A 19,994-nucleotide genomic window follows, 5' to 3' on the forward strand; every position below is an offset into this window, starting at 1 on the left:
TCCAAATCACATTACTTCCAAATTATACAGCCAGATTTTTACATTTTTGGGGGGTACCCTTACATCAAGCTCCGAACGAGGATCAAAACATCACTTCTGTTACTGCTTTTATCAAACGATTCTATCCAGCTCTGTCCAGATAGTCTCTTTATTACTTCTTCATCTTCTTCTTGTTATCATGTATTCCTTTCTTTGCAATCTCTGATGATCTTCGCAAGCAGGTTAGGAACAAACAACATCTGCGTGGATTTTGCACACTCCAAAAGTCATATCTCATAAAGACAGCCGCCATTACTCCCCTTCTTCAAAAATTTATCCTCGGTCCGTCCTATTGATTTTCCCAAGCTTGCCACGTATATCACAAAGGGTTATCACATTCAATCCATCATCTACATTCCAATGACCCTGGTCCTCCTCCCCTCGTCTTTCTTTGACAAGCCTGTCTTAGCAAGACGCCATTAACAACTGCGTCATAGAATTTTCCTTCCGCACTCCATATTTACCAGTCCTCTCTCCACTCAATAATTCACTCCACACAGCTCTTAAATTCTTGCTTGCGATTAGTAAAAGGCGACGATTCGTCTCTCTTGGGGTGGAGGTTTATAAATACTCACATGAGGCGGAGAAAATAAGTTTTTTCCTCCACCCCCACTTGGGATGGATTTAAAAGAGGGTTAGACAAATTCATGGAGAGGCTCTGCTCTGCCTCCACAATTGGGAGGAAGCAGTGCTTCCTAATGCCAGTCGCTGGAGCTCACAGGATGGCGAGGACCCTTGTGCTGGTCTAGTCCTGGCTTGCAGGTAAAATAAAAAAAATTAAGGTCATATATGTGTGTGTATATGTATGTGTGTGTGTATGTGTGTGTGTGTGTGTATATATATATATATATATATATATATATATATTCATAAACGCACCAACCAAGCACATACATCAATATATAAACCACATGTCTGAAACCCCACAGAAAGTCCTGAACCCATTTTGTCCCTCCCAAATTGACCTCAAACATTTCTCTGCAAGTTCGAAGGAAAATGGAAAAGCCCCCCCATTGTCTCCTCCTTCACAAATCCTGTCTTAAGGGTATGTCTGTGTATGAAAAGGGGAGCCTGTGACCTGGCTCAGGAACTAAGTCATTACAAAAGACTGGCTAGGCCCCCTGGGGTATCCAATCAAGTAACTATTAACAGTTAACCTGCCAGGCAGGAGATAAACAACGCACTCAAATTTCTGTTGTAGACCACCCTTTCTGTAATGTAGGTGTGATGTATCTGGGGTGGTGGTCTTGAGCTACACCCCTTTCTGTGAAGTATGTATGATGTTTCTGGGGGTGGTCTTGGACTCCAGGGCGGGCAATTTAAAATGTCTATATAAGGGCGGGCACACCTTTGTTCTGGGTCCTACTCCTCCTGTGTGTTGAGGGGGCACCCTGTTGTAACAGTTCAATAAAGATCAGGCTTAGAAGCTGCTTTCCTTCTCAATATTCTCTGGTTGCCCTTTTTCTTTTCTCCGACCGATGGAGAACTTACAAAGGACTCCATAAGGGCTCTTGTGTTCCCCATAAGGGAATAAGGGCAGATTTTTTGTTTATTGCACAGGTTTCCCACAGGCATCTGGTTGGCAGCTGGGAACAGCATGCTGAGCTATATGGGCCAATGACAGGCTCTTATCCACACAACCAATACCCAAGGATATGTCTGCCTAATGAGGTTTTATTGCAAATATCCGCTTAGCTTTTTGTACTGGCACCAGCTCCTTTTCTCTCTTTGCAAGGTTGCAAATGGCAACTGACCCATTGCCACCTAACAAGCTTCAATCCGAAATAGGTATATGGATGCAATCGTCCTATGTTCACACATTCTAATCACTACACTAAACTGGAATCTACTCTAAAAGGTGTTGGCATGCCCAGGACACAAATCACAGTAGAATCGTAGAGTTGGAAGGGACCCAAAGGGTCATCCAGTCCAACCCCCTGTAATGCAGGAATCTCAGCTGAAGCATCCATAACTGATGGCCATCCAACCTCTGTTTAAAAAGCTCCAAGGAAGGAGAGTCCACAACTTCCAGAGTGAGGCCGTTCCACTGTTGAACATCTCTTACCCAGGGGTGTATCGGGGGGAGGGGGCCCTACGGGGGGGGAAACGGCAGTGAACTCTTGCCCTTCCAGCTCAGGCTGGATATGGGAATACAGTGGTACCTCGGGTTAAGTACTTAATTCGTTCCGGAGGTCAGTTCTTAACCTGAAGCACCACTTTAGCTAATGGGGCCTCCTGCTGCTGCCGTGCCACTGGAGCACGATTTCTGTTCTCATCCTGAAGCAAAGTTCTTAACCTGAGGTACTATTTCTGGGTTAGCGGAGTCTGTAACCTGAAGCGTATGTAACCTGAGGTACCACTGTACAGTAGAATCTGTGCAAGAGATATACCAAGACTTGTTCTGTTCATTCCTGTGAAATGTACCATAGACAGTCTTTTACACCTTGACTGCACCATCGAAGGTGGGAGCCAGAGAGTTGCTGTGGTGGGTAGCTCAGCCCATGATCAATAAATGCAGAAGACAAGAAAGGCATATGGCCAGCAGACACCATTTTGATAGCACTCAACTAAGAAAACCCCCAGCAGGTTATTACACTGAGAAAACTTAGGCGGAAAACAGTCTTCTCAGCCAAACTGCAACATGAAACGTCACCTGTTCTGAACTCAGAAGGGTCTCTCCCCTCGTATGAAACGTAGAGAAGAAGAGTTTGGATCTGATATCCCGCTTTATCACTACCCAAAGGAGTCTCAAAGCGGCTAACATTCTCCTTTACCTTCCTCCCCCACAACAAACACTCTGTGAGGTGAGTGGGGCTGAGGGACTTCAGAGAAGTGTGACTGGCCCAAGGTCACCCAGCAGCTGCATGTGGAGGAGCAGGGAATCCAACCCGGTTCACCAGATTACGAGTCTACTGCTCTTAACCACTACACCACGCTGGCTCTATATTAAACGTAAACAGCATTTAACACTCCAAGAAGAAGACAACTGCAATCTGTTCGCTAGGAAACCTGGCTCCAGAAATAAGGCAGAAATAGCTTTAAAAGAAGATGATACAAAACTCATGGCTCTTATGTCAAGTCTTGAATGCGATGGTTTCTCTACTAAGGTGAACACAGCACAGGCGTATGTGGTGGATGAGACTATTTTATTATAACAAGCTACACACTGGATGGCAGCAGAGGGCCTAAGGTGCTACGAGAAAGAGAGAGAGAGAAGGGAATACGGCTGTGCTCCACCCACAGGCTTCTGCTGAAGTCATTTTATGCATATATGCAAGACTGTCCCCCAAACCCCCCAGAAAAAAGGAAATCACCTGCTGAGCTGGGGAAAGAAGCAGCAACAGAAAACAAAACAAAACACGGAAAATAAAACTTTCTTTGGAGCAAAACTGTACAAGGACATGCTGTACCAGTCTTCAGGTGATATGCTTAAAAAAAGAACGAAATAAAGCAGCCACCCACACAAAAATGGTTCTTCCCCTCTCTCTCTAGGCCTCCAGCAGCTTGCCAAGGAAGCGCAGGTTGAGGATTTTGAGCTGTTCTTCCAAGTCCATGCGGACGATGCCATCCTCCCCGTCAATGCTCAACAGGACGCCGGTGGCCTCTCGGTCCTCTCCCAGGATGACCTTGACCTGCAGGATCGGGAGAAGCTCAGGGTCACTGATCCAAAAGCAGGAGCCACCCCACCCCACCCCACACCTCACCCCCCCAAAAAAAACCCACACTGGCCCAAGTGTGCACAGATAGGACCAATAGTAGGGACAATTAACAGATACAACAACTGTGTGGTACGTTGGCTTGACAGCCACGGACAGAGAGACTTTACAGAGGGTGGTGAACAGAGCACACGATATCATGGGCTGTCCTCTGAGCCCATTAGATGACATTGCAAGGGAATGATGCCTTAGGAGAGCGAGAAAAATTCTCAGGGACGATTCACACCCCAGCCAGCACCAATTTAATCTTCTAGCCTCGGGCAGGAGATATAGAAGTAGAATCAGCCGTACCAACAGGCTAAAAACAGTTTCTATCCGTGGGCTGTTAGGCTGCTGAACAGAATATAGTGCAACTGACTTTCAGGGTTGGTGTGTTGTGCGACAAGCACACAGAGTGCAATGAGATTGAGTGTTTGTGTGTGGGGAGGGAGGCTCGGTTAATAAAGGTATTATTATTAACCGAAAACAACTGTGATTAAAACGGAATGAGCAGCAGTTGTTTACGGTCTCCACCAAACTGGGTTCAAAAGCCTCATACAAAAGGGCTCCCCTGGCCACCGTCACTGCTGCCAGTTTCTTAACCCTCTCCTAGTATTGACTTTCCTTCTGTGATCTGGAACCGACCCCTGCCAATCAGGAGGGGAGACCATCAACCACCACCGAGAATGAAAGTTGGGGTTGAGCAAGAGCGTTCCTGTGTCAACCCTCTTCAGGACAGGAGAGCACAGTAACTTAGTGCAATGTGGCAACCTGCTTCCCCCTGCCCTCCACTGTTTCGGACTATAAACTCTAATGGGAGTGGTACCCCAAAACATCTTGGTTGGGGGAAGGCTGCCATACAATATTTTTGCACTTTTTTTTTAAAAAAAAGAGATCATCACAGCAGAAGGACTTGAGACAGGAGAAACATCTTACACGTACCTTATTGTTCTTGGTTGGTATCACAGGCTCCAGGTGCTCGCTCGAAATGCTGACTACCTTCTCGCTGTCCTTAAGGTAGACTGAGCACATCCCACCCTGTCAGGGCAGAGGAGGAAGGAGGGACAGAGACAAGAGGGGAGGGAATCAAGGTGGCCGGTTGCAGATGTCAGGGCAAGCAAGTAATTAATCCAGAATGCGGCAGCTAAACTGGTGACTGGGAGCGGCCGCTGAGAGTCCTGAAAGATCTGCATTGGCTCCCAGTACGCTTCCGAGCACAATTCAAAGTGTTGGTGCTGACCTTTAAAACCCTAAATGGCCTCAAAGACTGCAGACATTAACGGTTTTTGTTTTTAATGGGTAGGGCTCCAGTGGGATCCTTCATTCCTTATAATGCCCTTTATTTGAGAGTAAGGGGCGCTCAGAACTGGGGCAGGGGAAGGAGTAGGGGCGAGAGAAATACACAGAGATTCCTCTGGAGTATGATGAGCACCTAAACAAATCCCTGGCTGTTTCTCACGCCTCACCCAAAACAGCTGTCAAGGCGTTTCATTAGACACATGGGCCACTGGTGAACAAGCCCAGACCAGGGCAGAATGGCTCCTTTTTCTTGAGTCCAGGCCTTAGCCAGACACTTTGCAGGACAAAAATGCCCTGCTCTGCTCCTATTGGGTTTGACCAATGGGAAGCTATGCTACTGAACCCTGCCCAACTCTTTTAATCTCCCCCCCCCACCCCTGTTCCCCTCCGTCTCCTGACCAACCCATGCAAACAGCTATATCCATCCATCCACTTACGGTCACGCTGCGGATGACTCCGGTCTGCCCCACGACCTGGCTGTCCAAGTAGGTGTCACGTACTTTGACCTGGATGTCGGTGGTGACCCAGTCGCTGGAGCTCTGCTCGATCCCGGAACCTGGTGTGTGGGGGTTGTAAGCTCCTGGAGAGGGAACCCCTGGGGTCATAGGGCTGTAGCCCACTGGGCTAGGGCTGGGACTAGCCTGGAGACATACAGAAAGTCAACGAGTTATCAGGGTTCGGTTGACGTCAAAGCGAAACGCATCTCTGTGGATTTAACAGAATGCACTGCTAATTATGTGGGACGCGGGTGGCACTGTGGTCTAAACCACAGAGCCTAGGTCTTGCAGATCAGAAGGTCGGCAGTTCGAATCCCCACGACGGGGTGAGCTCCCGTTGCTCGGTCCCTGCTCCTGCCAACCTAGCAGTTCGAAAGCATGTCAAAGTGCAAGTAGATCAATAGGTTACCGCTCCAGCGGGAAGGTGAACGGCGTTTCTGTGCGCTGCTCTGGTTCGCGAGAAGCGGCTTAGTCATACTGGCCACACGACCCGGAAGCTGTCTGTGGACAAACGCCGGCTCCCTAGGCCTATAGAGTAAGATGAGCGCCACAACCCCAGAGTCGTCAGCGACTGGACTTAATGGTCAGGGGTACCCTTACCCTTTCTGCTAATTAGACATCTATAGGATTATGCTGCTGTAACATGTTCCTTGGCTCCCAATAATATATGGGAATTGGGGTAGTTACACCCCCTTCTTTAAGGTAAAGGTAAAGGGATCCCTGACCATTAGGTCCACTTGCGACCAACTCTGGGGTTGCGGGGCTCATCTCGCTTTACTGGCCGTGAAAGCCGGCTTTTGTCCACAGACAGTTTTTTTCCGGGTCATGTGGCCAGCATGACTAAGCCGCTTCTGGTGAAACCAGAGAAGCGCACGTAAACGCCGTTCATTTTCCTGCCAGAGCGGTACCTATTTATCTACTTGCACTTTGACGTGCTTTCGAACTGCTAGGTTGGCAGGAGCAGGGACTGAGCAATGGGAGCTCACCCCGTCACGGGGATTCGAACCGCCGACCTTCTGATCGGCAAGCCCTAGGCTCTGTGGTTTAACCCACAGTGCCACCCGTGTCCCTCACCTTCTTTAGGGCTACTTAAAAAAGACCTGCATACTCTAAGTGATATAGGGCAGTATACAAATGTAAAATGTAATAAACAGTAATACTGACTGTCTGCTTCTGTGTTTAGACACAGAGGCACAGGTTGATTTATATGTTGCATGAGCTATAGTGCATGTAACTGTGCACATGGCAAGATCTTAAGCTCTTTGCATTTCTGCAGTTGATTTAAAAGTTTGCAGGCCCAAATCTTCTATGATACAAGCGTACACGTTCTTTGTGGGAGAGGGAGAATCAGTCCGCAAGCCTTTAGCTGCATTCCAGGGCAGCAGCCTCAAAGCCATGCTTTTGGTTGTGTGTATTAAGGAGACCCAAACCCTACCCAATCTCAACAGTACCTGGTAAGCCATGGGAGATGGTGTTGGGTGGTAGCTGGCCGGAGAGTGGGTGTTTTGGTAGCCGACTGGGCTAGGTGCCACTTGATGGAAACTCTGTGGGCTTGGACTCGGCTGGTAGGAGCCCTGCGGGGATGGAACGGCGTAGGGAGAAAACTGGTCTGTGTTATACCTGCCAAGAGAGAGAGGGCTTTGGTCAGGAACAGGGAGGAAGGGAGGGAGGGAAACACAGTCAAGTCTTCACTGCCCTGGGGTATTACACTCAGAGAAATGGCATCCTGGTCTTGACCTTTAAAGCCCTTTGTGGCTTAGGGCCCTCGTTATCTATGGGACCGCCTCTCCTGGTCTGCCCCACAGAGGACCTTAAGGTCCATGAACAACCAACGTTTAGAGGTCCCAGGCCCTAAGGAAGTCAGATTATCCTCCACCATCTGACCTGGTGGAATGCTCTGTCCCATGAGACCAGGGCCCTGCAGGATTTAACCTCCTTCCGTCGGGCCTGTAAGACAGAGCTATTCCACCTGGCCTTTAATTTGAATTCAGCCTGATCTTTTATTTCCCTTTTCTTCCCTCCCCTTTTATGAAGATCACCCGCTCTGAGACCACACTGCTAATTCTCCCCTGGCCTCCTTGCTGGCCCAAGTAGGACCAATTCAGCCAGCTAGCCCTGGGGATTATCTAATGCTTATTTTCCCTAAATTGATTTTTGAATATTGTTATTCATGTTTTTATACTGTATTTTATGCAGCTTTTATAATTGTTTTAAATTTGTTGTTAGCTGCCCTTATACCCGGTGGGGTATAAATAAAATATTATTATTATTATTATTATTATTATTATTATTATTATTATCATCATTATCACCATCATCATCCTGAATTGTTTGGGAGAACATCAGTTTACTACACAGAAGAGGACTGCAAAACACTAAGAAATTCACCCACATCTTAGGCAAATAAAATCCTTTTTGTTTTGCTTTCTCCATTCGCAGAGATCAAGAGAGCTCTATGAAGTCCAGGGGGAGAAGGGAGGAGGAAATACAAATCCTGGAAGAAGCAACAAACCCTCCCTTCCAACTCCAGCGCACTTACATAGCTGGGGTCCCAGGCGTCTGAGGGTTATACGGTGGGTTAACCTGCGGGGAAGAAGGGTCGGGATAGCCAGGAGTCTGTGGGTTGGGGGTTCCGCCGTAGCCTTGTGGAGAAGGGGTGGGCTCGTCGTCAAAACCATAGTCAAACTCTTCATCCGCCCTACAGAAAAGGAAAGGGGGGGGGAGGACGCAAAAGCGGTCAGCTGGGCCCAAACGGATTCTCGCCTCTCCACCCACCCCCTTGCCCTGAAACTGCCCTCCTCCTCCGATGAGGAACACCAACCTGGAGGGAGTGTTGGGGTTGTTGGGGTCCCAAGCTCCACTCTGCGCGGGGGTCCGGCTGCCGTCGTGCAAGGGGGTTTGAGAGCCGTAGTGAGGAGTCCGGTTTCCTGAAAGATGGACGCATGTCATGATATTAACACCCAAGACCAGAGGGTGAAAAAGGCAGCATCTTTTACATGTATACCAGTGCTATCCTGGAAATCTCCTTTCTCTTGCTTAATTTATTCCGCTCCTTAAAATTAGCAAGGATTTGATAGTGATTTATCACTACCCGAAGGAGTCTCAAAGCTGCTCACAATCTCCTTTCCCTTCCTCCTCCACAACAAACACTTTGTGAGGTGAGTGGGGCAGAGAGACTTCAGAGAAGTGTGACTAGCCCAAGGTCACCCAGCAGCTGCATGTGGAGGAGCGGGGAAGCGAACCCGGTTCACCAGATTACGAGTCCGCCGCTCTTAACCACTACACCACACTGGCTCTCAGTAACTTTATTGAGCTGTGGTTCACTAACTAACAGGAAACCACACCCAACAGGTAAGACCTGACTGTTCTCCCCACCTCTGCCCCCAAGTGGGCCCCCCCATCCTCTACTCACCATCATGCGACGGAGTCTGTGACCCATACATTGGCGTGCGGGACCCTGACCCGTACATGGGGGTCTGAGAACCGTACATGGGTGTCCGTGCATAAGTGGAGGTCATGCCACCTGGTTTCTTTGAACCGCTGCCAGAGGGGAAAGGGAAATGCTCGTTAGATAATAACAGAATCTGGACACACACATCCTTCACTTTCTAGAAAAGAACAGACCCCGCATTCCCCAGGCATAAGGAGGAGCTATCCATTCATTCTCCATGTGGGCTGGGGCCAATGGGAGCCCATCATCTAGACACCACCCCACCCCTGCAGCCAATGAACGGCCAGGGATGCTGGGAGTTGTAGTCAAGCAATGCATGGAAGGTCGCAGGCTCCCAAACCTAGTCCAAATTCCCTGGTGCTTTAGATGATTTGCACAAAAGCTGGGCCAGTCTTAGTCTGAAGGCAGCCCTGTTTAGGGAAGCTTTTAACGTTTGATGCATTACTGTATTTTAATATTTTGTTGGAAGCCACCAGAGTGGCTGGGGTATAAATAATATATTATTATTATTATTATTATTATTATTATTATTATTAGCAGCAGCTCTGATGGGAAGGTCCGTGAGAGGTTCAAGGAAGTCAACCAGTTTGGTGGAATCATCTTTCCATTGGGGTAACATAAAACCCCTGCTCTCTTTTTCAGCATATCCACAGTCCCTGAATGCAGGGAGCACAATGTGTTGGCTCTTCTGTGCCTCTGGGAATCCCAGGTAGTAGGGGACCCCAATCTAGTGCATATTACCAGTGCGTGTACAACAGGGGGAGGGAACCTGTGGGCACCCTGCTGCCACTGGACTACAACTTCCCCCATCCCTGACCACTGGCCTTTGAGCCCAGCAACTTCTGGCAGACCCCATAGGTCCCTCCCCCTCTGCCCCACCAGGGCTTGCAGGAGTTAGGTGTCTAAAGTGTCTTCCCACGCTGCCCCTCTATTCAATTCTGAACCCAAACACCCTGCCCTGCCGGCTCTTACAAGGTCGTGAGACGCTGTCGGTCCACAGAGATGGTCTGGCAGGTGGAATGTAGCTCCACGCGGGCGGTGGATTCCGTGGCATCCTTGACCATGCCAATGTAGCCTGTGAGAGATCGGAACCAAGCTTGTTAACCTGGGACACGTAGGGTATTGGGATATTCCGTTCCACCTTAAGGAACAGGCATGACCGTTGTGTGTCACAGGCCTGTTTACAGTCCAGCACAGCTTGCTGGGAACTTCCGTTTGCGTATAGCTCTTGCTTTTGACACGAAGGAGACAATACATGTTTCCTTTTGTCCTGATGTACGCTGAATAAACTGCTGGTAAATATGCTCACACAGCCTCTCCTGCCACTTCTGTTTGCGCAGTGTTTACTCTGCTGAGTAGCCTGCCCGGGCTTCTGAAGCTCGGGTCGCAGATTCATGCTGCACCAAGGACTGGAGTTCGCCTGGCACACCGGCCGGTGGGCTGGAGCCAGCTGGGGGCCTGCCAATTGCCCCCGTTTCCTTGGCTGCATGCCAACATAGGGGGCACTGCCAAACTAAGCCAGCTTCCTCCACCACATGCCTGGGAAACTGAATCCCTCGTCTGTGGAGGTCTACCACTGCAAACCCATTTTCATTTAACTGCGGATCACTTACAATCCCAGGGCTTCAGGGGGTGATAATCCTGGCGGGGCGAGTTAAGAACATAAGAAGAGCGCTGCTGGATCAGACCAAAGGCCCATCTACCCCAGCATCCTGTTCTCAGCAGCCAACCAGACGCCCATTACAGTAAACCTGCAAGCGCAACCTGAACCTATGCTCTATGAATCTGTCTAATAGCTGAATACCGAGGGGGGGCCTTTAACCTCATGCAGCTACCGCCTCCAGGGAAGGTAATGACGCTCAACTCAGCTGAAAATGGCTTTTTTTAAAAAAAATATTTTTTATTAACCGGCCAATCAAATAAAATTAAATCACATCACATAAATTCCGAATTACAAAGCCGAATTTTAAATTTTGTTGGGGGACCCATATTTCAAGATCCGAAGGGGGATTCTGATCATCTTCCTGCTACTGCGTTAATGTCCAAATCAGTCCAAACAGAGTTCATAATTCTATCCAGTCTTATCTTGCTGTTTCCACATCACATCTTGTTCATATATTTTCTCTTTTTTCTTTATGATCTCTTCTGATAGTCTCCTTAAGCCGATAAACACCAATAATAATCCTGTGTGAATTTTTCCGTTCTTCCAATCCTCAAATCGAGATGGTTTCCATATATCATCGCCTTCATAGATAACATCGCTCTTTCCATCATTAATCTCGCAAAACTGTCGCTCTTAAGTCCCTCTGAGGAGTTTCACCCACAATATATAAACAGCTCTATTTCTCTCTTTCTCCTCCCAGACTCAAGACCTCCGACAGAACTTCCCAATATGGCGACGGCATTTTTAACTGAGTCATTCCAAAGCTCTTATACATTCTACGCTCTTCTTAAAACATGTTTTGGTTCGAAAGTTTATCTCCACACAGCCTTAAATCCACAGCTTAAGTCCTTAAAACGACATTTCTGACTCGTGAGGGGAGGGGATTCTTGTTTAATCACATAAGGAAAGAAAGGAAAGTTTTTTCCCTCTCCCCCATCAGTCATTTGCCATACCGTGTCATGGCGTATCTTCTCATGTTTTATTCTTGTCTTGTTTTATCAGAGATCTCTTCTGTTAGCAGTCTTTACTCCCCCTCCTTCCTTGAAATATGTGCATTCGCTTCATCCAAATTGTTTCTTTTGAAGTTCCTGCAGCTAGTGGCGCGGATCAGGGACGGCGTCCAGGAGCGCCGGAATCCCACAGGAGGGCTTTGTGCCTAGTGCCCCCATCCCCACAAATTCGGGGGTGGTATAGGGCACAGCAGGCAAGGGCAGTCCCCCCCACCATCCTGGGGAGGGGTAGGGAGGCTAATTACTCCCATCATAGCCTCCAAATTACCTCGTGTGGGTCGGAGAGATGTTATTGTCAGCCATCTTCCGATGCGCCCCCTAGTGGCCCCCCTCTGAAAATGGCTTTTCAGGAGTACTGGGAGTTCTTTCCAAACCAGTTTTCCAAGTCCTGTCCTAATTAATGTGCTGCAGAACTAACAGGAGACAACCTGGAAACACTGCTGTTTTAATCACTTTAATATTGTATTTTTAACCTGCTCCCGATAGTGAAAGGTGGGCAAGAAATCTTATAGTAATACCACCAACAGCCCACAGCCTGCTATCCTTTAAGCCTCTATCAGTTGCTCTCCTGAAACAAGAGCAAGAACTTGGACTGTGTTCCTGCCACCGAGCGAGGGGACAGCTTACCTTTGTAGGGGCCTTGGGAAATCCGCACGGTCTGCCCAATGAGGTCGTTATCTCTGCGCCCGCGGCCTCGGCTCATCCCGCCTCCTCCAAAGCCGCCACGCTGCCCTGCAGAGTGGGAGGAAGAACACGGAGGTGTAGCACAGAAACACAAAGAGACCCCAACTTGTCGGAAACGTCAGTGGTTGCAAGCCTGGGAAGATGCAAAATGTGCATCTTCCTCCCCTGCTGTAGTCGTGCACAACCTCCCCCACCAATCTCATCAGCACCGTCAATTAAGGTAGGTAGCCGTGTTGGTCTGACGCGGTCAAAATATATAAAAAAATAAAAAATAAAAAAATTGTCCAATGGCACCTTAGAGGCCAACTAAGTTTGTTCTTGGTATAAGCTTTCGTGTATAAGCTTCAGATATCTGAAGAAGTGTGCATGCAGACGAACGTTTATACCAAGAACAAACTTAGTTGGTCTCTAAGGTGCTACTGGACAATTTATTATAATATATATATATATATATATATATATATATATATATATACTGTATATATATATCAATTAAATTTGCATACCACCCTACACCCACAGACCTCAGGGCACAACGTAAAAATTACAATACTGTACAGTGGTACCTTGGTTTAAGAACAGCTCAGTTTACGAATAACTTGGGTTAAGAACACTGCAAACCCGGAAGTAGGTGTTTTGGTTTGTGAACTTTGCCTTGGAAGCAAATGTTCCACTTCCTGTTGAGTGTAAACTGAGTCCCCCACTGCTATGGGAAAGCACACCTTGGTTTAAGAAAGGACTTCCGGAACGGATTAAGTTCGTAAACCAAGGTACCACTGTATAAAAAAACAGAAAATACCTAACAAAAGGGAAGACAACCCAATAATTCCCCTTGCACAACACATTTTTTAAAGGGCAACAGATGTCAATCAACCTTTCGCACTGGCAGTGAAGAAGCAGGTGCGTGTCAGTGTCCACAGTTTTGGAGGAATTTGGTATTTGTTTTAGTGCCTAGAATAACAGACTCGCAGCTTATTCAGTGGCTCCCTTGTTCCTTCCAATCTCCTGCTGCCGTTCATTTGCAGCAGTGCACCTCCTTGCTGGGGGGGGGGGCAGAAGGGGGAAAGAGGTGCAACTCAGTTCCCAGGGCACACCAGCATACGTACCTCCGGCGCTGGGATGCATGGGACTGTTGATGCGAGGACTCATGGGCTGGAAGCCGCCAATGGTGAAGTTTGTGACATCCCGGGGCTGGGGGGGAATAAGAGAAATGAGAAGTTCAGAAAACATCAGTAAGCCCCCACCGCACACCCCGCAATCTGGCACAATGCCTCGGAAAAGGAGTCAGTGAGGAGCAGGAGGGGGAGAGTGTTAGAATATTCCGTTCCACCTTAAGGGACAGGCATGAGACTGGGAACTTCCGTTTGTGTATAGCTTTCGCTTTTAGCTGTCTTGCTTTGGACACAAAGGGGATCGGACATGTTTTCCTTTTGTCCTGATGTACGCTGAATAAACGGCTTGTAGATATGCTTACACAACCTCTCCTGCCACTTCTGTTTGCGCGTTATCTCTGCTGAGTTGCGTGCCCCAGCTTTTGAAGCTGTGGGTCGCAGATGCTGCAACAAGGACTGGAGATCGCCTGGCACACTGGCCAGTGGGCTGGAGCCAGCTGGGGGCCTGCCAATTGCCCCCGTTTCCTTGGTTGTATGCCAACAGAGAGGGTGCTCTTGCTTTTGGTTGGGGGGGGGGGAGGGAGGTCCCAGAGCCATCCTTTGCTCCTGCTAACACCAGAATTCGTGGACATCTAACAATGCTGATGTTTGAAGATTCAGGATGGGGAAAAACAAAGCACTTGTTAAAACAGAGCATAGTGGAAATGGCTGCCACAGGAGGCAGTGATGGCTACTAGACACCATTGCTCTACTTTGAATCCCAGTTTCAGGAGGCTGCAGGAGGGGGGAGGGCTGCTTTTGTGTTCAGGTCCTGCTTGCAAGCTCCCCATTGAGGCAGCTGGTTAGCCACTGTGAGAACAGGACTGTCTGGCCAGAGTGGTGCATGCTCTGGATATCTCCGGCTTGGACCACTGCAATGCGCTCTACGTGGGGCTACCTTTGAAGGTGACCCGGAAATTACAACTAATCCAGAATGCGGCTCCCAGTACGTTTCCAGGCAGAATTCAAAGTGTTGGTGCTGACCTCCAAAGCCCTAAACGGCCTCAAAGGCCCAGTATCCCTGAAGGAGCATCTCCACCCCCATCGTTCTGCTGGACACCAAGGTCAAGAGCCAAGGGCCTTCTGGCGGTTCCCTCACTGCGAGAAGTGAGGTTACAGGGAACCAAGCAGAGGGCCTTCTTGGTAGTGGCGCCTGCCCTGTAGAACACCCTCCCATCAGATGTCAAGGAAATAAGCAGCTATCCTATTTTTAAAAGACATCTGAAGGCAGCCCTGTTTAGGGAAGTTTTTAATGTTTGATGCTATATTGTTTTTAATATTCGGCTGGAAGCCGCCCAGAGGGGCTGGAGAAACTCAGCCAGATGGGTGGGGTATAAATAAAAACAACAACAACAACAACAACAACAACAATAATAATAATAATAGGATGCTGAACAATAATAATAATAGGATGCTGAACAAGATGGGCCAATGGCCTGACGCAGCAGGATCTTATTATTTATTATTTGTTAAATTTTTAGACCACACTATAACCTTAGATCTCAGGACGGTTCAAACCTAAAATCACAATTTCTGTTTGGCCACTATGGGAGGCAGGTTGCTGGACTAAAAAGGCTCTGCTTAGGACCTTGTGAAACCTGAAGGACTACTCAATCCGACAGCCGTGACAGACCATTGTGGATGACGAGGAGAGAAAACAATTTGCTTCGTGCAAACTTTACTGGGCCTTAGGGTTACCCCTCCAACCAACTTCTTTACATCGCAAGGTTATCAAATGTACCGCATTTTTCGCCCTATAGGACGCACTTTTTCCCCTCCAAAAATGAAGGGGAAATGTGTGTGCGTCCTATGGGGTGAATGCAGGCTTTCGCTGAAGCCTGGAGAGCGAGAGGGGTCGGTGTGCGCCGGGCTCGGGAGGGTTGCACAGAGCTGCCTGCACTCCCGGGCTCCGCGCAGCTCTCCGCAAGCCTGGGGAGACCGGCGCGGCTCCCTAGGCTTGTGGATAGCAGGTTGTTCTGGGGTTGGGGGAAGCTCGGGCTTCCCCTGCGCAAGCCCCATGCCTGTGGGGGGGAAATAATTTTTTTTCCTTATTCCCCCCCCCCCAAAAAAACTAGGTGCGTCCTATAGGGCGATGCATCCTATGGGGCGAAAAATACGGTATTAGTCAGAGGGCAGCTAGTAGCAATGTTGAACCACTGATGTCCTTTCTAAAAATGAGGACGCTGAGATGTGTTCACATGGCAGTGTGCATATTATCAACAACAACAGTAAGGTTCCAAAGAAATAAAAAACAAAGCGCTAAGTGGGTTTGTGCATGGAGAACAAGGTCTGCTCACACAATAGAACCTCCCACCCAACAGTTCCATGCAAGCAACAATATACTTGAATCCTACCCCCTGCCCCTAATCTATTGCCAGCAACTGCTGGTTGGTCAGAGGGGTTGCAACCAAAATTAACATGCCCCTCCTGAAAGGTGAACTACTTTCCCTTCTTACCTTTGAGCCCCCGGCCAGAACCAAATGGCGCGTCTTGCACACAAACATGCCCCCGTTTTCCACCAGCTTCTTGCAATGCAGGAAAGCGAAGCTTCTGAAGAGGTGGCGGATCTCGCCCTCGCGACCCTGGAAGGAGAGGGAGGCAGCAAGGGGCGCGTTAGTTCAATGGCAGCAAGCGCAGCCTGGGTTGTGTTGGTGGCCACGGCCTCCGCACAACAGGCAGGCAGAGCTGTCAGATGCAATGGGCAGGATGCCCTGCGCACGCCAGCTGTGCAGCTCAGCACCCGCGGGGCCCAGCCTGCCCTGCTCCTCACCGAGTGGGGCCCGTCGATGACTTTCACGATATCTTTGACGTGGATGTTGTTCTGCTCAGAGTCCAGCGCCACGGCAAAGCGGTTGTCCTTCTTCCGGTTCACAGCCTGGTGCCTGACTGTCACCACTTTGCCATACATGTTGAGGACCTGGGGGCGGGGGCAGAGAAAAGGATCAGAGTTGCAGGGTTGGGAGATGTGGAAGGTGGGAAAACACACCCTCTGCTCCCTGGGATTCTTTGATGAATGCTGTATGATGAGCGAGGCATATGTTATGTCCTCGCACACGTGTGCATACACAAGATCAGCTGAAGGTAAAAGGTAAAGGACCCCTGGGATGGTTAAGTCCAGTCAAAGGCGACTATGGGGTGTGGCGCTCATCTCACTTTCAGGGCGAGGGAGCTGGCGATTGTCCACAGACAGCTTTGCCGGTCATGTGGCCAGCAGGACTAAACCGCTTCTGGCACATTGGGACACTGTGACAGAAACCAGAGCGCACAGAAACGCCGTTTACCTTCCCGCCGCAGCGGTACCTATTTATCTACTTGCACTGGTATGCTTTCCAACTGGTAGATTGGAAGATGGGACAGAGCAACAGGAGCTCACCCCGTCGTGTGGATTCGAACTGCCGACCTTCTGATCGGCAAGCCGAAGGGGCTCAGTGGTTTAGACCACAGCGCCACCAGCTGAAAATGACTTATTGTGCCTTAACCGTTAAGAGATCCCAAGTGAACATTCTTGCTTTATAATTTTAAATTTTTTAAAAAACATTCGTCAGTTCTGGATTTGATCCATTAAAGAAAACAAAGTAAAATAAAACCACGCGAGGTGCAATCTCTGATGTAAGGAATGGAAGGCAGCAACTCCCATAACCCAACCAACCCGCAAAGGCAGCACCCACCTACCTGGAAGGTCTCCCGCTCCAGGCGGACAATGACCCCCACTGTCTGGGGGTCCAGCTGCACCAGCTCCCCCCACTCGTGCTGGCCGCCAACATCCACGCCAGAGGCTGTCTCCGAGCAGAGCTGGAGGTCTCGGGGGAGGACTTTGAGCTGCAGGAGGGAAGGGAGTAATCTCAAAAAGGCACTTTTGACATTTTGACTTACATAACAAAGCACAGGTGCAGAAAGGAGAGATAATTACGAGCTTGGTTCAAAGGCAGGAGGCTGGGGATGTGTGAGTGGTAAGATACACATCGCCAAAAACCAGCGAGCCTCTCAAGACACCCCACCACCACCAAGGCCGAGACAGAGGCTGTTTTTCTCTGCCTGCCACCCCCACTCACCTCGTGCATTGTGAGGTCGGAGAAAAGGATGACGAAGTTCTCCTCCACACGGACTATCAGTCCCGTGTCGCCCTCAAAGCGGCCGGCAATCACCTTCACGTGGTCCCCCATTTTGAAGTATTTGCGCAACTCCTGGGCCGGGAATTCTAGCATGTCCTAGTGGGGGAGGAGGAGGGAGAGAACAAATAATTGCAGGAAGGGCGAGGGCTCTTGTGCTTGAATCCTGCTTGTGGTTTTTCCAGGATGCTGGACTAGGTGGGCCACTGGGCAGATCTAGCAGGCTCTTCTTATATTCCGTCACAATAAACAAAGCCAGCCAGTAAAAAAAACAGTGTGTGTCTCCTGGTCTGCCCCGCAGAGGACCTTAAGGTCCATGAGTTTAGAGGTCCGGGGCCCTAAGGAAGTCAGACTATCCTCCACCAGGGCCAGGGCCTTCTCAGTGATGGCTCAGTCCCATGAGACTAGAGCCCTTCAGGATTTAACCTCCTTCCGTCAGGCCTGTAAAACAGAGCTATTCCGCCTGGCTTTTATTTTGAATTCAGCCTATCTTTTATTCCCCTTCCTTCCCTCCCCCTCCCCTTTTATGAAGATTACCCGCTCTGAGACCCCACAGCTCATTCTCCCCTGGCCTCCTCGCTGGCCCAAGTAGGACCAATTCAGCCAGCTAGCCCTGGGGATTATCGAATTGATTTTTGAATTGTATTGTCATTCATGTTTTCACACTGTATTTTATGCTGCTTTTATAATTAAGTGTTTTAAAGTGTTTTAAATTTGTTGTTAGCCACCCTGAGCCCGGTTTTTGAACCGGGAAGGGGCGGTATAAATAAAAATTCATTATTATTATTATTATTATTCACGCAGGCATCTCATCTAGGATGCTGGACTAAATGGGTCTTAGGCCTGATCCAGCAGGCCTCAAGGTGTCTGTGCTCATCCTTGGCGCAAGCAGGCACTCCCCCACCCCCACAGCAAAGGGGGCTTGCTCCCATGTGACATTTCAGCTTGCGGTTATAGATATCGCTTGGCAAACAGCCTACATTGGCTGTTCCCTGACTTTGGGGGCCATTGGACCCACGTACCTATGGGACCACCTCTCCTGGTATGCCCTGCAGAGGACCTTAAGGTCCACAAATGACAACATTTCGGAGGTCCCAGGTTGCAATGTGGTTAGATTGGTCGCAACTAGGGTCAAGGCCTTTTCAGTGCTGGCCCCGACTTGGTGGAACGCTCTGCCACAAGAGACCTGGGCCCTGCGGGACTTGACATCTTTCCACAGAGCCTGCAAGACGGAGCTGTTCTACCTGGTCTTTGGTTTGGACTCAGTCTGACCCTTATGTTTTCCCTCCCCTTATGGTTTTCATCTATGGGCTACTTTTAAAATGAGGCTGCATTTTAAATTGTCCCCCCCCCCCCATTATGATTTTACTGTAATTTTACTGGTGTTGGCCACCCTGAGCCCGGCTCTGGCTGGGGAGGGTGAGGTATAAATAAAATTGATGATGATGATGATGATTATCCCCATGGCTCCATAAATTAATCCCCAGTCCCTCCTGCCCTACAGAAAGCATTATTCAGAACAGAGGTTGGCACAACCCACATAAGGAAAATAATAACACAATACAATTCAGAACAGTGACCATTGATTGCACATCCATTTGAAATCCAATTAAAACTAATTGAATTAATTCAATGAAACAGATGAACTCGATCCAGTGATCTAAGCTTTCCAAAGCCATTTACACTCCCCGGGGCCCCCTAGGTAATCCCACTGCCCACTTGGGAACTACTGGCTGACATCATAACACACTCGGGATGCCATGACGCCAGAGAGAGGAAGGGAGAAGACAGGGAGCCACTGTACCTTGAGGTCTTCGTGCTTTGGCATGATGGTGATCTTGTTCCCATCCACGCTCAGGATCTTGCCTTGCAGGTTGATCAACTCCCCCTCACACACCTCCACGTTGTCGCCGGGCTGGAAGTTGTGTTCCCGCTCCTTCCCTGAAAGACGGAAGGAGGCAAGTGAGGCGGCGCAACCTGGGCAACTTGCCACAGCCCCCTTCCTGAGAGAGGACAGCGTGCGGCGAGTTCCAATGGCCTTGGCCTACCTGGAAGGCACAATGGACCCGGGACAATTGGAGGCTGTGGGTCCTCTTGGCGAGGATCCGCGTGAGCTAGGAGCGAGTGCCTGGGGAGTCACGGAGGAGGCGGGAACCAGAGGCGGCCAAGGCCAGCAGCCTCACTCTATGGGGGGCTGCCCTTGAGACTGACCCAGAAACTCCAGCGGGTGCAGAATGCCACAGTGAGACTCCTTACAGGGTCCTTGCCGCGGGATCACATTCACCCAGTGCTATACCAGTTGCACTGGCTCCCGGTGGAGTACAGGGTCAGGTTCAAGGTGCTGGTTTTAACCTTTAAAGCCCTATACAGCCTAGGACCCTCGTACCTACGGGACC

The 19,994-nt window shown here is 49.3% G+C and overlaps 1 protein-coding gene across 2 annotated transcripts in view; it reads right to left on the minus strand.

Moving 5' to 3' along the window:
- Positions 1-3,168: 3,168 nt before the first annotated feature.
- The window catches only part of SUPT5H (SPT5 homolog, DSIF elongation factor subunit), a 34,391-nt gene continuing 17,565 nt past the window's right edge, over positions 3,169-19,994 (minus strand). For both annotated transcript variants that reach the window (XM_081018609.1, XM_081018608.1), the window contains 15 exons: positions 19,403-19,539; positions 17,542-17,697; positions 17,162-17,308; positions 16,260-16,406; positions 15,946-16,071; positions 13,445-13,529; positions 12,282-12,386; positions 9,954-10,056; positions 8,943-9,070; positions 8,352-8,457; positions 8,070-8,228; positions 6,982-7,150; positions 5,471-5,674; positions 4,677-4,772; positions 3,169-3,671 (listed from right to left, as the gene is read on the minus strand). In XM_081018609.1, the coding sequence (XP_080874735.1) occupies positions 3,528-3,671; positions 4,677-4,772; positions 5,471-5,674; positions 6,982-7,150; positions 8,070-8,228; positions 8,352-8,457; positions 8,943-9,070; positions 9,954-10,056; positions 12,282-12,386; positions 13,445-13,529; positions 15,946-16,071; positions 16,260-16,406; positions 17,162-17,308; positions 17,542-17,697; positions 19,403-19,539 (2,012 nt within the window). In that variant the 3' untranslated portion in view covers positions 3,169-3,527. The remainder of the gene's footprint in view (positions 3,672-4,676; positions 4,773-5,470; positions 5,675-6,981; positions 7,151-8,069; positions 8,229-8,351; positions 8,458-8,942; positions 9,071-9,953; positions 10,057-12,281; positions 12,387-13,444; positions 13,530-15,945; positions 16,072-16,259; positions 16,407-17,161; positions 17,309-17,541; positions 17,698-19,402; positions 19,540-19,994) is intronic.

The sequence above is a fragment of the Podarcis pityusensis genome, assembly GCF_964106645.2.
Source record: "Podarcis pityusensis genome assembly, chromosome: 8".
In the NCBI taxonomy this organism is placed as follows: domain Eukaryota; kingdom Metazoa; phylum Chordata; class Lepidosauria; order Squamata; family Lacertidae; genus Podarcis; species Podarcis pityusensis.